Raw genomic sequence first — 18,009 nt, forward strand, 5'->3', positions numbered from 1 at the left:
ATTTTTAATGTGGTAACCAGTTACGTGTTCTGTTTTGTCTTGTTTTGTCTTCTTTCTGGTGTATTGTTATATTTAATAGTAGTATTAGTAGTAGTGTCCTCAGTATTTCAGTTTGTGTCTTATTGTACCTTATTTCTGCATTTATGCCTCTGTCCCTCTGTGTTGCCTAGTCTCTGACATCTTAAGTTTTTGTGTTGTTGTTTGTTAGTTTCCTTTGGTTGTTTCCTGTTTTGCTTTGAAGCGTAGTTTTCTTTCATGTCTGCTGTCAGGTTTGCTTCCTTCCTGTCCTCCTCTGATTCCCTGATTGTTTTCACCTGTTGTTAATTGCTTTCACTTGTGTCTCCTTGCTCATCTTCTCGTTGTCCCCAGTGACTTCTGAGTATTTATAATCTTGTCTGCTTTTTTGTCCTTTTTGTCAATGTGTATGTGTGTGTGTGTGCGTGTGTGCAGCCCAATTTATTCTCTTTGGATTTTCATGTACCTCATGTTGTGATTTTTGTTATTTTTTGTATCTTTTGCATCAGCTGTACTAAAGGCTCGCTGTCAGCTCATTCTTTTGTTTCTTGGATCCTGTTTGTTTCCTCTCCCCTGCCTGACAGGTTCCACTATATGTCTGACTTACAACATAAACCTATCAATATTAACTAGAAAAAACACTTTGAAAAAATACAGTAGTTAATGAGTAGTAAAAAAATGTATTTTATCACCGATAGCTCACAAATTGTTCATATTCGGCATATTTAGTTCACACACTGAGAGGAACCAGCACATCAGTTTAAGCTTTGGTAAAGACAGTGAAAGAGTCTAATCTTTTCCATCCAGACTGGAAAATGCCAAGATCAAATGCATCCAGACAACCTGGCTGCTGGGGAGTTTCTAGCATTTCAATGTGGAAAACAAAAACAAAATTCTCTATAACTGCATGTAGCAAGGAGACTATCCCAACTAACAAAGGACGAGAGACACATTACACCCTGGACAGGTTGCCAGTGTGTTGCAGGGCTAACACAGAGAGCGACAACCATTCAGACTCACATTCACACCTATGAGCAATTTAGAACCTGGAGTGAACCCACGCAGACAGAGGGCAAATATGCAAACTTCACACAGACAGATAGTGGATTTGAACCCAGGATCTTTATGCTGTGAAGCAACAGTGCTAGTCGTGGCACCACTATGCTTCCCATAAGGTGCAAATTAGTCCATTCAAATTTATTTGAAGAAAACTTAATTGTATAGGACAGAAAGACTGAAACATCTTAAGACCGTAGACATAGATTCCTTAAAGTTTGTGTGCATATAATTTTGCGGAGTTCTGTTTCGTAAATGTGATTAATTGTGGAGCTGATGTATGCTTAGGAATCTGACTTCTGCTGTTAGCCATATATGTGGTCTTTAACCTCCTAGGACCTTGCGTCCACATATGTGGACATCACATTTTGGGTTGTCTAGACCATAATACTAAATTTTGCTCTACAAGGGCCTGATATCCACTTACGAGGACATTATACTGCCACTGTTCTATCGAAATTTAAAACGAACGTCCTCATATGTGGATATCAGGCCCTTGTAGAGCAAAATCAGGTAAAAAGATAATTCTTTGTTTTTGCATTCATCAGGTCCCAATCAGCCCAAATAGCAAAGAGAAATAAAAAATGCATGCCATGAAAGAGTTCTGGTCTTAGGAGGTTAATGCCTTTATTACTTTGCATATTATTTTAAAGTGTTTGCCTTGGGGTTAACTCAAAAATAATGATAGGGGAGTGCAAATTGTGCTACACGAGCAAGGCTCTGCTACAGTTCTAGAGCAGCTGACATTATCTATGACCAAAGTGCATAGCTGCGGTTTCTTTGTCATTAAGAAATTATCATTAATTTATTATCTTAATTATTGTCTTGTTTTTGAAAAACAGAGAGCATAAATCAGAAGATATAAAGAATTAAAGTGATGTCTCCAATCAGGAAAAAAGCCTTTTAAAACCACTTTCATTTCTCACTTTAGTTTTCATGTCTGTCTTTATTTACAATCAGAAAGCATTCATTGTTTATAAATTGGGTTACAGATATTTGCTTATCACAACAGCTCCTCTAGCATCACTCCTGGCCTAAAATGACCAGGATCGTATTTACAGCTTTGAAGTTATTCGAAATTTCTTTGGCTTCACATTAATTAATGTCTTAACTTTGTGCCTCTCACATCTGTGTGTGACCTTGGCGACTATGTGGCATTAAGGTGAGAATTAACCACCAGCGTTTAAATGTCAAGGTCGTTCTATTAGTCAGTAGTACTGATGAAGCCTCAGTGGCAGACTTATTCGCTCAACAGCTTCAGTATAGCAGAAAATTTCATTTTGACTTGACATTCAAGCATGAAGTCATACTGAAGGAAGAAGTTCCAACTCTGCTCACACTATTACTCCTCCCTTTCTAAGGCTGGCTGAAAGCGCTTTGCCCATGAGCAATGGCTTCCTCTGCCACTTGAGCAACAAACTCACGTTTTTACCCTTCACGCTATCTGATTGGTTCTGTCCCTTATTTCAATAGGCTATCAGTAGGAGTTCTCAGACACACCTTGTTTACCCTTGAGGAAATATTATCCATTTTATCCTTTCTCACCTCATTGCCCACTGTACACAACTTTAGCCATGTTGACTTGGTCTGCTGCTGAAATGTTTTTATAACAGATTATTTATGTGCTAGGTTTTCAGTTTATCTGTTGGGGCTGGAAACAGACATTAGCCTAAGGCACAGATGCTTTGAAAGCCAAAATCAGTTGTGTAATATGAACAGAAAGCCAATAATCTAAGTGCTCTACTCCTGGCAAAATTCATTGACATTAGATCACTGCTTGCTTTGGCATCATACTAAAACAGAAATAATAATGGAATATGTTTTCCCAGAATTGCTTTTCCAAATTTAAAGTATGACATTACACTTTTTGGCACCAGCCTGCTCAGACAGTTTTGGATTATGATTTTAAAATATATAAATAAAAAAAAAAGATATATATTTATTCTAGAATGATCATGTGAGAATGTGTGGTTTTCTGTTTCTCTGTCTAGGGTGCACCCCAGAGATGTTAGGAATTTTTCTGCCTAAAAAGGAGGTTAAATAGAAACTAAACCTAAAATAAAAATATACGTTTTTGTTAGAAAAAAGGGATGTGCTGTTACAAATCAAGTTTGGTGAATGATCAGCTTTTGCTTTATGATGTTTGTGTGACATGTAAAAAACCCAGATGCTGGAGTGGAAGTGGAAGATAATGAGTGGATGGATACAAAAAAACCATCCACTTTATGTCTTTAATCTAAATCTAAAGTGCCCACTCCCCATCTTTTTTTAAGTCTTCTGTAACGTTGTGCTGCTGGTTGTCACGCTCGTCCGAAACAGTTACACCCGATAGCCCTTAGCATTAAGCTTCTGTAGGCGGTGCATTGTTTGACGAACCATTAACATGCCATTCCAAATTTCACATTTCACAAATTGATCCCTGTTCACAAAGTCACACATAGTCCTCCAGTAGCCTTTCAGTGTGTAATCAAGTCATAAAAGAAACAAAGAAAAAGCAATTGAGTGTAAAAAGCTGAGCACCTGTATGCGAATGTAATTCATAAATGTGTGCCAGCACATTAACCACAGCAACAGCTGTTAATGCATATGAAGTGACACTGATTTGTCTGTGTAATTGTTTGTGTTTGATAACGTACTTCAAAGGCTTCAAAGACCAGACTGTATCTGCGTCCTGCTTTGTTTGAAGCTTATCCTTTTGTTCAGAAACCTATATGCATAATGCACATCTCCAGCAGCGCATGAGCTGTCTTTCCAACAACGATAATATAAGAGCGACAAACATATTTTCAAGCCAGTGGATTTTGGCTCAAGCTTCCTTTTACATAATTTCTGTGGACCAATGCCCATCCTGAATAAAGGCACGAGTGTTGTAGTGATGAATTTGGTTTTTTGTTAGTTTCTTCTGCCTTTTGCAAATATGTGATGCATTCCTGCTCTGGTTAAAAAAAGAAAAGAAAAAAAAGACTGGCTTCTTTAAGCTATATCTGTGTCTTTAATTAAAATAATGTATTCAACTTCCTAAACCAAATTCATTCTCCTATAAACTGTTTTGCATTTTTACCTTTGTTTCAAAAAGATAAACCAAAATAAAGTCAATGATATCTTTACGCAAACCTACTCACTCTTGGTTTGATGAAGTCCTCCTCTCCTATTTTCTTCCACTACTACTTTACTATTTAATGGGAAAGTGCAGTGTCATTTTATAGCTTTAGGCAAACAAAATGATTTCTTTTTTATTTGTAAAGCACTGATTTGTCGCATGTCAATATAACCTGCTGACCACATCTCTAAATTGAGTTTTGTGTTGACATATAGCCCCACTTATCACGCTTCTTTCCTTTTCATTTCACAAGTAAATCACAGACATATGTGACAAATCTAAAGATAATGCCACGGTAAAGTCTATTCTGGCCTTTGGTTATGAAGCTCAAATAGGCCTGTTCATGGTGGCTGTCTTAAGATGTCGCTTGTTGTGTGGTTCCTTGTTTTGATGAACCTTGAAAAATGATGCTTACTGTGACCCTCACGCTAAGCCACTGTCCTTTTTTGAGAAGCATGTTTATGTTTTGCATTATAGCAGGAACAGGATCTTAACCAGTCATCCACTGAGCATGTGCAAGATAGTGAAGCTATCAGCCAAAGGGACATGATATAATATCACCTGGTCCTTGACAGGTTCTAAAATAATTTAAATAAATCTTCAGATGAGCAACAACATGTGTCACACTTTCTTTCTTTCTCTTATTTAGCATAACTGGAAATTCAGAAGAAGTGTGTGTTAAAAAAGGACAGCCCATTATTCAGTAGCATGCACAACTACCTTTAGCAGTAGTACATTGAAGTAAACATTTTCTGTATGACTATCAGTCTCTTATGTTGTTGTGGGGGAATTTTGGCCCACTCTTCTTTACATTGTTGCTTCTATGCATTGAGGTTTGCAGGCATGCATTTATTCACAGCTCTTTTAAGGTCCCACCAAAGCATTTCACTTAGGTTGAGGTCTGGACTTTGTCTGGGCCATTGCAGCACCTTGATTCTTTTCCAGGCATTCTGTTGTAGATTTGCTGCTGTGCTTGGGGCAGACTCACATTTGACTCCTGAAAGCAAACCCAAATCATCACTCCTCTAATACCATGCTTGAGAGGTAATGAGGTGTTTGTGGTGCATCGTGGCCAAACATCTCCACTTTGGTTTTATTAGTCCAAAGGACGTTGTTCCAAAGTCTTGAGGTGTTTTTTGATGTAACTTTACAAAGCTTAGCTGTGCTGCTATGTTCTTTTTAAAGTGAACAGACTTTCCCCTGTAAACTCTTCCAAACAAGTCATACTTGCTCAGTCTTTTTTTTTTAATTGTACTGTGATGAACTTTAACATTTAACATTCTAACTGAAGCCTGTGATGTAGTGTGAGATGTAGCTCTTGGATTTTTTGCAATTTCTCTGAGCATTGCACAGTCTGACCTTGAGCTCAATTTACCGGGATGTCTGCTCTTAGAAACAGCTCAACTTGGTGAATCTTTGTCACTGTAGAATGAATGATGGACTTCAAATTGTTTAGAAATGACATTATAAATCTACCCATATTGATGAGCATCATTGCTTCTCCAAGATCACTGCTGATGTCTGTATTAATGCACACCTGAGTGCTTCAGACCAGTAAATTACCAAAACATCTGCTTTTATAGAGACGTTGACACTTGCTAATGATCAATTATTCAATTCAATTTGATTTTTAACACCTGGATACTTTCTATTGTAAGCTGTGTATACTTAATTTTCCACATGACATTCTTTATCACATAGATACATAGACTGTAGATTGGTTGTTATATATGGGGAATAAATACATTCATTTATTAACAGGATAAAAAAACAATTAAAACAAATATGTTCTGTAAGTATTTGTTGTGGAAAGCCCAAGGTCTCTCAAACTGATAGCTTTTATACGTGTACCATGTTAATATTTTTGAACCCACATTGTCACAGGGCATGAATCATCTGTCTGTCTGTCAAATAATAGAAAAGAATATAATATGCGGTAAGAGTTTAAGGCCTGTGTGAATCCAGCACTTTCACATTTTCCCTAGTAGAAGGAGTTTTCTTTAATATTTTAAGAACACACACCAGAGAGGGCCAGTGGTCAATTTGTTCCTCTGACAGACCATCGGGAAAACAGGCTTACAGAGAAGGTGACTTTCATCACAAACAGCTTTTCATCTGATCCTGGCAGATGTCCATCTATAAAGTATTCCAATGGCTGAGATCCTGGTGCCATGACATTTTTACCAAGTAGGCTCTCATTTTGTGAGAATTAAATATGGAAGAGGTGTTGTGATCTTCCTCTTATCATGCAGATACAAGATGGCTCCAGATAAATGTTTGTGCTCCATGTACGGGGAAACTATTTGGACTAGAAACACTTTAGAAAGTAGAAATTTAAAAGCATGTCACACCAGGAAACCGAGGTTTGAGGTTTTTTTTAATTAAAATTTTTACTCAGTGTTTATTTTTTAAATTCGAACAACTTTATAAGTTTTAGAAAAATATAGTTTGGATCAAAGTGCAACCATTTACACAAATATAAACAGACGTTAGAAAGTTCTTTTCTACGTCACCAGAATGATGACTTATGATCCATCTAAAGGTGATTATGTAAATCCAACTTCTCCACTGCCTTTGGAAAACACCACACTTCTATAAAGATGCCAATGTGACAACTTTTCGTTTTGCAATGCACACTGTATCCTTCATGTGTTAATTATGAATGATAGAGTGCCACACTGACAGTGAATGACTGTCTTAATCTCACTGCCTGTTGTGGAAAATACAGATTTGCAATTAAATGATTAGAAAAGATCGCTACAGAGCAAGTTCACCTCTTGGCTGGGGAAGGCACTGGTCAGCAAAAGTAATTAAGGCTAACCACACAGAGATAATGTTAGTGTTTATAATTGTCTATATCAAAGATGTGGTACACCTGACTTTCCATTATCTCTGTCTCAGATAATGTTCATATCAAAACCCCTGTGGTAGTTGTAGTAGTCCTCTGTGCATTTCATGAAGCCACGCTGCTGTTGTAAATCTTCTCCATTTCATTCCTGTCAGCTCCCAACAACAAAGGCATGTCTCATGCTTTGCATTTGTTCAATCCCAGAATCTACAACCGTCAACATCTCACATGTAATAATTAAAAGGGAAAGCTACACGGCCTTTGTAATAAGGCAGTAAAATATTTGCCTCCTTTGTTTATGACAATTATTAGACACTGGAAGGTGTGCATTTAGTTCATACGGTTGACTGCACAGATAAACCTTTGTGTGCATTTGGGTGTGTGAGAGTGAAACAGAAAATTTAATGCGTGCTTGACAAGTTACACACTAATGGAACAGGGCCTCAGTGTGAACCCACAAATGATCATTCTTCAGCTGTCTTGCAATTGCCAAGTCAACTATGGTTTCCTGTGTGTATACCTAACATTGTGCCACTTGATTGTTAGGCATTTCTCTGCGGATGTTTGATTGGGACATGTCGCTTGCTGCCAGTCTTGTAAATTCTGATCAAGAACTGGCTCATAATTTAGACAAAACAGAAAAGAGATCATGTTAGCGAGAGATAGGCGAAGAAGAGCGGGAGATTATGGATGTTTTAAGAAATAACAAGACAGTCTAAACAAGTAGGCAGATGGGGTCATCACAGGATTAAATTAAGTTTGTTTTTCTTCTTTTTTTTCTTGAATCACACTTGACAAGCTTGTTAGAATAGAAATAATCACTTTGTGAGTGCAGTCAGCCTAAGCAGCTTCTATTACATCTTACCAGAAGATTACGCAGAGGTAACATGAGATGTTTATAGTACAGATCACAGAAATCAATGCCTGCAGCACAGATTCTTTATCTCTGAGAGCAGGCTATAGAGCTTTAATCTAGTCAGCCACTGTCACCTCCTGCTGGGATAAGATGATCCACTGTTCAGCATCAGAGAGACAGAGACAAAAAACTATACATCTTATATATTTTTTTCTATGTTCCAAGAAATATGTGTGAAGGGCTTCACTGAGAAACACAACTAAGGTTCCCCAAGATAACAAAGTGATTCACTCTCCCAGCCTGGTTTCATTTTAGATTTAAAGCTGCACAACCAAACATTTTTGTATATCCAGCATATTTCATCACTGCTTATACCATATAAAAGATGTCGCTAAGAGACAAACTCATAAATAATCAGTGTTTTACCCATAAATTTAATTTTATTTCCAGCACTCTCAAAACCTGAAAGAAGAAAAGTCAGTTATGAATAACAAAAACACAAGCCGATCTTGTCTGACATACCAATAATGTGTCAGTGTTTACAGCTTGTTCACTTGGTGAAGATGATCAAGAAAAAAAATAAAACAAACCTTTTACCAATTCTTACGTGAACTTAATCCCTGGGAAACAGGAAAGTATTTTGGGGATTTAGTTCACATAAATTCAGAGCTGACATTTTCTGTCCAAATGGCACCTCCTTCCGAGTCTGTGCATACGAATACATACTGTCCTCCCATTTGCTAAAGTGACATCAGGAAGCACAGCCCTGCAAAGAGATGAGACTGTGCATCCTCTCATCTTTGCAATAAGCAACAGCAAAGTGTGATGACGCACGGGTGACTTCTTTCGTCTTTTTCACATGCTGGTACTTACATAACTTTTAATCGGTCCATTTTGGTGAGGCTACACAGTTACTTCGGATTGTTGTGATGCCTTCAAGGATCACTTGATTTTGTTTTCAAGGGTACTTTTATTGAAAGTATGTTTTAAAGCGCAAGCAGCTGAAAAGACCTTGTTATCTTATCTGCCATGTTGTGTTATCTGGTTGGATGAAATTTTCAATTTTAATAAAAACCCTGTATTTAACACACATATACATTATACATATACATATGTAAAATGTCAATCATATATATTTCACTTCTGTAATGTTCTGGATATTTATAATTGACCTTAAACTGTAACCACATAATTTCCTTTGGGATTATTAAGGTGTTCTGATTCTGATACACACTTGCTGGCACAACTCACAGCTAATGAGGTGAATTAGTAACATTACTGGATGTAAAAAGAGTGTTATGGAGAAGATAAGCCATTTACAAGTAAAGCCATGAGTTCACCTCTCTTTGAAAAATTGCATGTGCAACTGGATAAACTATTTGAGATTAACAATGCTCAATATAAAGTTGCAAAGAATTTGGAGATCTCATCATCTGCAGTACATAAAATAACTAAAAGATTATCTGGATCTGGAGGAGATCTCTGACCACATGGGACAAGGACAAAAACCTGTTATGAATGATCTTTGAGGCTGTAAATTATTTAAAAATATACAATTGTTTAGTGGAAATCTCTTTATGGCATTAGGCACACACTTTATAGCTAGACACACAAACTACTCTGCCAAAAATAACCCAAAATCTACATAAATATAGTGCCTAACTTGGACCCAAGTTTATGGGTTTATTTGTACAGAGATGGTCTGTGATGAAAAGGAAAAATCTTGTCTGCAGTCTAAGAAATGAGGTTTTGATGTTGTTTAGTGCACCACTTAGTTTGAACCACTCAGTCTCGTTTTTCTTTTTCTTTTTCTTGTTTTTTTTTTTTTTTTAAGAAAAAGTCTTTATTTCAACAATATAATACTAAAATACACTCTGCATGCATTATAGCAGTATGAATCTGTAGCAAGGTGTTAAGCTGGTCTGCCCAAAGTGCCCACACAAGTGACCTACTGAATATATTGAGTATATCATGACACAAAAACTCCTATAAAGGAGGTGTGAAACCTTTTATTTGCCTTCAAAACTGCAGCAATTTCTCCCCTGAGTTCACACATGCTTACAGCCTGTTGTTAGGAGGTGATGCAACACCATGGTAACAGGTGCCTGTCAAGTTTCTTCTTTCTTTTTTTTTTCTCTTTTTTTTGTTGCAGTCCATGCCATCAAATTAAATCTGAGCACATATTTAGTTAAATGCCTGCATCCTGTTTTTATCCAGTGTTGTAACTTTTCTTTTTCCTAAATTAGGTTTTAGAAACTTTACAATATTCATTACCATTGCTTGACATTTGAAATGCTCTTCACATTTAATGAGAGCAGCAGACGGCCTTCAGCCCATATAAAGATTCCCCCTTCTGCTTTAAGTAAATATATGCAAGAAGGAATGCATCGCTTTACTAAACCCTCGCATACTTGACTAAACCTACCCAGTATTTGCTAGCACAGTGGCCAATGATGTTATATTCACATAATATAAATAGTAGCCTCATCATCTTGCAGAAATTCTTTTAAAAAAATCTAAATGCATCCACCCATTCAGTTGAACGTGTTGTAACAGCTGTGATATACATCTGTTTTTATCTCTGTTTAATATGGTGTAGCCGTTCCATGTCTGAACCTTTGATGCAGTTCTTTTGTTGATGTTTTGACTGCAGGAGTCCACCTGGATTTACCTGTTTTCCTTCCTTGCGTTGCCTGCAATGCTACAGCTGTGTGTGCTCCCCTTCCTCCCTGAGAGTCCTCGCTACCTGCTGATGGAGAGGAGGGATGAGGCTGGAGCGGAAAAAGGTATTCCATAAACAACACTTAAGAACATCTGCAAAATGCAGTCCGGCTGACACAAGAGGCTTTGGTGTCTCATTGTGGTTATTATGTTTGAAAACCCTGCTGTTGCTCTTTACAACAACTACCACACATTACCACTCTTTTAGAGTTAGAAAAAATGTCTGAGGAAGTAAGACTGTCAGTGTCACTCAGGTGACTGGAGTATATCTGCAGGGACCAGAGTTTTTTTTAGTGAAACAGAGGTTCATGATTGCTTTTCCACTGGTGAGATTTGTGGCTTTTAGAGTGTTTTATGCCTTTTCAGCAATTTCAGTGTACAGAAGACTAACTACACAATTTTCACAAGTGAAAGTTTTACTTTATATAAACACTTCAGCTTTTAATACTGGCCAAGGTTTTAAGAGGACCTTGCAAAACTGCGAACCAAATCAGAGAGTCAATTCTTGAATTCTTCACTTTTAAATGTAAAAATATATTCTTAAATACAGCTTTCAAATACTAAATTAAAGACTCAGAGATGGCTTCACATCTTTATTTATGATTGTAAAGCAGTTTCAAAAAAGAAGTGCATTGGTAATGTGAGTTAAATAAACTGTGACTCTCAGTGGTTTTAATTCTACACATAATTGGTTTTTATTATTTTTTTTTCACAGCAGACATTTTGACATGCTACATTTGGAATTTATTGCAGCCATTATTAATATAACTGTTTTTTTCTTATAATAAGTGATAAAGCTGGGTGTGTGAAAAGTCTTTTAGTTACCTTTTTTAGCTGACTTGCTGCTTCTTTTGCAACCTAAATCATATCCAAGTAGTTTGCTTGTATTTAAAATCAGCTCTTAGTTTTCCCGTTGCTGGAAGCACTGGTAGCTGGTTGCTTTTACTTTTTAATGTAGAAAATCAATGTAAAGACTGAGTTTAGTTTGAAACTGGTAAAAAATGTGTTTGCTATGCTGATGACAGAAAGAAACTACCAAACATATACAGGCCTTTATGTAAAATACAATGAGAGCAAAGAACCATAAAATCTAAAATCTGTTTTAATATTCAGTCATATATTACTATACCAATTCCAAAAAGGTTGGGGTGCTGTGTAAAATGGAAATAGAAACAGAATGAAATGCAAATTTCATAAACCAATATTTTATTTTTACATTTTTTTTTCATGTTTTAACAGTGAGATCTTGTATTTCACAAAAAATATTAGCTCACTTTTAATTTAATGCCAGAAACGCATCTCAAACTTGAGACTTGAGTTTGTTTTACAGCAACAAATGCTGGAAAAAGTAAGTGGTACTAAAAGGAAACACATGGAGGATTGTTTTGCAACTAACTGGATTAACTGGGAGCAGGTCAGTAACATCACTGGGTATAAAAAGAGCATCTTAGACAGGCAGTAAAAGGTCCACCAGTCTACAAAAAAAAAAATGCTTCTATAAATTGTGGAATAGGTTCAGAATAATGTGTCACGCCTCCGTTGCTGAAGTGTTTGCAGTGTGGACTCAAAAACAGACGCGGAAGAAAGGAAAAGAAGTGTAATAAAAACAAGCCTTGTATTAGGCTGAATACCATAAACAAGGCAAGGTGAAAGAAGGGAGGAACTAAACTAACTTAAACTGGGAAAAAATCCTAGGATCAACTATAAAAACAATGACATGAGACAAGAACATGAAACTGAACAGGAACGTGCAAAACGTAAACGAGAAATAATCAAAACATGAACCTGAACAGTGTTAAGAAAAACTCTGTAACTTGCTGTGACTTGACGCAAAGTAAACAGATGAACCGACACTGAACAGATGAAGACAGAGGACTTAAATACACAGAAGGGTAATGACGGAAGTGGAAACACCTGGGAAAACACAGCTGACACGAATGAACATGACACCACAGGGGAAGTAAAACTAAACACACTGAAAATGGAAACACCAGTCTCTTCAAAGTAAAACAGGAAACATAATTGAACGTAGAGATGAGAACACAAGCTTGACAATAGAACATGGAAACACGCACACACGACAGACTGGGGGAGACACAGAACATAAGGAGAGACACGTGGGAACAGATGAGGGAGACGAAAGCAAGGGTATAACTAAGCGTTAAACATAGAGGACAGGACAGACTTACACAGAAGACAGGAAACGACTCATAAACATGGAGACATGGATGAAACATAAGCTAGAATAAAACTCAGCTAAACCCTAACTAAACAATAACACAAGAACTTAACATCATTGCAATCTAACATAAGAAAATCAAGAATACAAAATAAACTCAAAATGCTGGATTACAGATTTAGCCCCTGACAATAATATTCCTTAAAATCATGGAGACTTTGAATATTTAGTTATCTACAGTACATATCATCAAAAGATTCCAGGACTTGAGAGACGTACACAAAGGACAAGACTGAAGAGCTGTGAATTTCACAGCCTCAGGCAGCACTGTATTAAGAACAGGCATGATTCTGTGATGGGCTCAGAAATACTTCCAGGAACCAATGTCTGTAACCACAGTTCACCATGTCATCTACAATAGCAGGGCAAAGCTCTATCAGGAAGGACAAAGCCACATTATGAACATGATCCTGTCATGTGATGAGGAACAAGGACCCAAACACAGACTCAGAGGGCAGGCAAGGTGTCAAATAAAGTGCTCCTTTAATAATAACCATTGAAGTGAGTTCAGTATAACAGGGCGTGTATACAGGCAGTCTGACAAAAGGGAAATTGAAACTGGGACTACATATGCACACAAAGACACTGAGGGTAATCAAGGGAAGAGGAAACAGGAGAGGAACAAGGAAGAACTGAAACTAATTAAGCCCAGTGATTCAAAGGAAGTAAAACTAAATACAAACCACAGGCAACTGGGAATTACAAAATAAAATAGGTAAGTAAGTAACTCAACTGGAAAACTTGTAACACAAATAGACAGGCACTTAACAAGAAAACACTAAGGAACCTAGAGTGATACATACACTAAAATCACGGCACAGTACACTGAACCGAAAACAGCATAACAACTCTCACAGCAATCAAAATGAAAGAATAATAGAAACAACAAGACTCAACCCTCAATAGTAATAAAAACTGAAGGGCAAGAGGATAGGATAACAATGAGAGGCAAACTAAAAAAAATCTTAACAACCAGAAAACTCAAAATAACCAAACCCCTACACCATGACAGATACGCTGTCTTCTCTGGGCCAAAGCTCATTTAAATTGGATTGAGGCAAAGTGTAAAACTGTTCTGTGTTTAAACACATCAAAATTTTAAATTGGTTTTGGAAAACATGAACACCACACCTCTGGACTACCGAGGAGTCCACTGTCCAGTCAGTTCAAAGACCTGCATGTCTGATGGTATATGGGTGCACTAGTGCCTATGCATAGATAGCATGTATATCTGGATATTTACATTTTGTTGCAGAAATATGCAAACTGCAAACAGCATGGCTTTGCACTGAACTAGCCTGCAGTCCAGACATGTCACCAGCTGAAAACATTTGTTGCCATTAAATGGAAAATCTGACAAAGAAGGCCCAAGACTACTGAGCATCTAGAATCCCATATTACACAAGAATGGGAGAGCATTCCTCTCCTGAAAGTCCATCCTCTTTTAATTGAGTAATTCAGTTCCTCAGTTACTTTATTTATTTATACAGTTATTTTACAAAGGTTTTTCTTTGATACCTCACAAATCATTGGTTGGAGGTAAAAATGTCTTGTACAATCTTTTTTTTTTTTTTTTTTTTAATATTCTGTTTCAAATGCACTGATTCAGTGCCTTTAAACCACAGTAAGCTGCAGCTGCCAGAGAGGCAGAGAGATACTTAAAATCACAGCACATCTTCATCTTTCTGACCTCAAACAAAGGAAAGAAATGAGGAGATGGTCTTTCGCATATTTTTTGGCTCTTATGACACAATAGGGGAAATAAAAAGTTGCTCTTGAATGTTATGTCCCAGTTAAGAGTTTTATCCATTAAAACTCTGTTTTGAAACTGCGCAGACCCTTAACCTTTAATTTGCAGCTACATTTTCACAGAAATGTTTCATTTGAAACAAATGCAAATGAAAATTATTCATTACTTTTTAATTATGTCTTTTTAGTATTCTGTTTTTGAAAATGTTTTCAAATCACCTATTTTTACTTTTTTGGTATTCCGATTGCACAGCAGCAAAAGGCAGTAAATATCAGAAAACACGGCAGTCAATCAGCTGCTTTTTATGAAGCATGAGAAATGCATACATTATTTATTGCAGCAATCTTTGCACAGTTGTGTTACATTTCCCCTTAGACCTTATTCAAACAATAATTTATTCTCACTAACCACAACCTTTTCCAACAATTTGTTTTGTTGTACCTTACCCATACATTGGCCATAGTAAAAGGTTACAGGTGCAAAATTATAAAAGGTTTACATGACTATTACAAATATTTCAAGCTTCAAAAAAAGAATATTATATAAATGCTGTGACATGAAAAGGCACAGCATGGATTAAAGGCATACGTAGCTCAAACTGCATGTGTTAATGAAGAATAAAGAAAAATGTAATTTCAAACAAAACTTTAATGAATTTGGTCTCTGGGGTGGTTTGAGCTGTTTCATGCCTGCGTCCATACATTATAGATTGGTAATCTCTGAAGGTTTGGTGGCTTACAGTTTATTCTTTGTAAAATTGAACATGATCTTTGATTCTTTTGAACATGTTGTGCATGAAGGTCTCAGAGGACAAAGCAGTATTTATGATGATGGTGTTGCATGATAAAATTAATGATCAAAAATACAATTAAATGGAATAAACTGATTTATTATGCAGCAATAGACATGTTACCAAATATTAATGATAATAATAATTGGTTGGTCTAATGGGCTTCTTTGAAAACACATTCTAGTTCTACAGTGTCTTTTATCTGCACACTTTATGTGAAAATTCAAGGAGAGTACCTCTCATGATGGAACACTGTTTGTTTAGCTCTGGTTTTACCATCTGTCTTTTGTTGCTGCTTCCTTTGTGTAATAAATTCCTACCTTGAGTATTTCCAACAAGTTAGAAGCAAAGAAATGTGCTTTTGTTGCTTTTAACTTACAAAAAAGACAAAAAGAGAGGTGAACAAGTCCAGAAACCAACTGCAGAAAAGCATGATGTTATACATTAAAAGTTTCTAAATCTTTTATTTATATAATTCTGTCTTACTTTTTTTTTTTTTTTCACAGTGTGCTTCCAGTGGTGTAGTGGTTAACACATTTGCTTGGCAAGGAAAGGGTTGCTGGTTTTATTCCCAGCTGGAGACACAAAATCCTCTTTAGGGCTTTTTCAGGAAGGGCAACTAGTGCATAACTCTGGCAAGCCCTACCGGCTGTCATGACCCCCTTGTGGCAAGGGTGAAGCTGGAAGCAGCTTTTTCATACTAACATTAAATAACTGATGAAGCGATGAATGGTCGGGTAAAGACTTCCTGCTTTCTTATTGTCTCTACAAGTGCCCTTCATGGGCATAATACTTTAATTTAACACACAATGCTCTCCCCAACAAATGATCTGCTTATATTTCTAAAAACCTAAAATATCTGACTTTTTAGGGCAACTGATGGGCCTCGTAGATGAGTGTTTTTTTTGGGTTTTTTTTAGTGAAGTAAAATGCAACCAGTGCAATGCTTGCAGAACTTCTACTCGCAGATAATTTACGATTTAAAGGTAGAGTTGAGCTATGCATTGCTTGTTTTAAGCATTTTTGTAGGTCGCCTTGGCTACAGGGGCATCACGGTTGAACAGTGGTTAGTACGGTTGCCTCACAGTAAGGTCAATTCCACCATCTAGCCAGGGTCTGTCGAGTATGCATGTTCTCTCCAGGTACTCTGGGTTCCTCCCAAAGTCCAAAGATGATAATTCTAAATGGTTCCCTGTCTCTATGTGTTAGCCCTGTGACAGATTGGTGACCTGTCCAGGGTGTACCTTGCCACTTGCCCTAAGACAGCTGGGAGAGGCTCCAGCTCCCCTGTGACCCTGAATCGGATAAGTGGAAGAGAATGGATGTTGACAACAGGCAGAGAAACAGAATACAGCAGCATCAACCTTTAAATTCTGGCAGCTGTATCCTAACACACACAACATTTTACTTCCCCTTGAGACTAACTTTAAATATTTTGCGTTTCACACTTGTCTCCATGACGATTTTATTGTCAGTGTAAAACTGCAGAACCGACAAGCCCATCATGGTTCTTTAAAGCTCCTTTGTTGCACCACATCCCTCCACCTTGTGGCACTGTGAGTCTTTGGTCACAACAGTGACACAGAGTGGAGCCCCGCAGTTCTCAGTAACACAGGATGGCTCCATGGGGACAGTGACACTGTTGAATAACTAACCTTACTCCAACAGATATCGATATCAAGTCAGACCTACTCGGATAGCAGCGAGTGGTGTTTAATGCTCATTTTTATATGGCAAGAATTACATGGAGTTAGTTTGATAACACTGATCATTTCAGCCTGTTGGTTCTTTTCTCTCCCTTTCTAAACTTTGTTTCAGAGATCACACCATTGTAGTTAATGGATTTTAGATTTTGGGCTTCCATGTAAACTGCTGGGAATATCTTTTTATATTTAGCTGTCAACTGGGCTGTCGATAGGTGAGTTAAGTAACTATATTATGCTATGTTTTAGTATAATAATTTCTCACTGGAGTTTCATATGTCTGTATTCTGCACTGATATAACACAACCTGCACTTTTGGGGAAAGAATGACCTCTCTCTTTTTCTCCTCTCACCCTTTTCTCTTTATTATATCAGTATCAGAATCCTAACTGGCCTTCTTTTGCTTGATTATTTGGTTTAGCACAGACACACGTATTTTACTTTAAATGCTTCCCTTTTCCTGCCTCAGAAACCATGGCCCAGCCTTTACTGTGACACTGGCCGACTCCATCTTGCGTGGGCAGCGTCTGCACCGCGTGCCATTTCATTTCCACATCCTAATGACCTGCTTTTACTCCTTGACTGTAGAGAATTGCTCCCGTGGACTGTGTCCTAAACCTGTGCCTAGTTGACCTGCCCACAACTCCAGGGATTAACCTTCACAGGAGAAGGGCTCAAAGTGAGAAAAGAGTCTTTCCATCCACTTATTCTTTGCCATCTATTGCATCCAAGAAGGCACGAGTTCAAACAACCTTCAAATGGCCGAGCTAAAAATAACAGAAAACAGTTAGCAGTCGTCTCGCCTTGAATAAAAAAAGGTGTGGTGATTTCTGCTTCATTCTGACACAAAGAAAAGACATTAAACTTACTTAAATGTAAATAATCTGTCTTGTATTGGGTAGATATTATATAATGAATGCATTAACGTGTT

The 18,009-nt window shown here is 37.2% G+C and overlaps 1 protein-coding gene across 2 annotated transcripts in view; it reads left to right on the forward strand.

Moving 5' to 3' along the window:
• Positions 1-18,009, forward strand: part of slc2a9l2 (solute carrier family 2 member 9, like 2) — a 97,884-nt gene that overhangs the window by 23,766 nt on the left and 56,109 nt on the right. For both annotated transcript variants that reach the window (XM_063473152.1, XM_063473151.1), the window contains exon 7: positions 10,529-10,661. In XM_063473152.1, the coding sequence (XP_063329222.1) occupies positions 10,529-10,661 (133 nt within the window). The remainder of the gene's footprint in view (positions 1-10,528; positions 10,662-18,009) is intronic.

Source organism: Pelmatolapia mariae, linkage group LG5 (assembly GCF_036321145.2).
Source record: "Pelmatolapia mariae isolate MD_Pm_ZW linkage group LG5, Pm_UMD_F_2, whole genome shotgun sequence".
In the NCBI taxonomy this organism is placed as follows: Eukaryota; Metazoa; Chordata; class Actinopteri; order Cichliformes; family Cichlidae; genus Pelmatolapia; species Pelmatolapia mariae.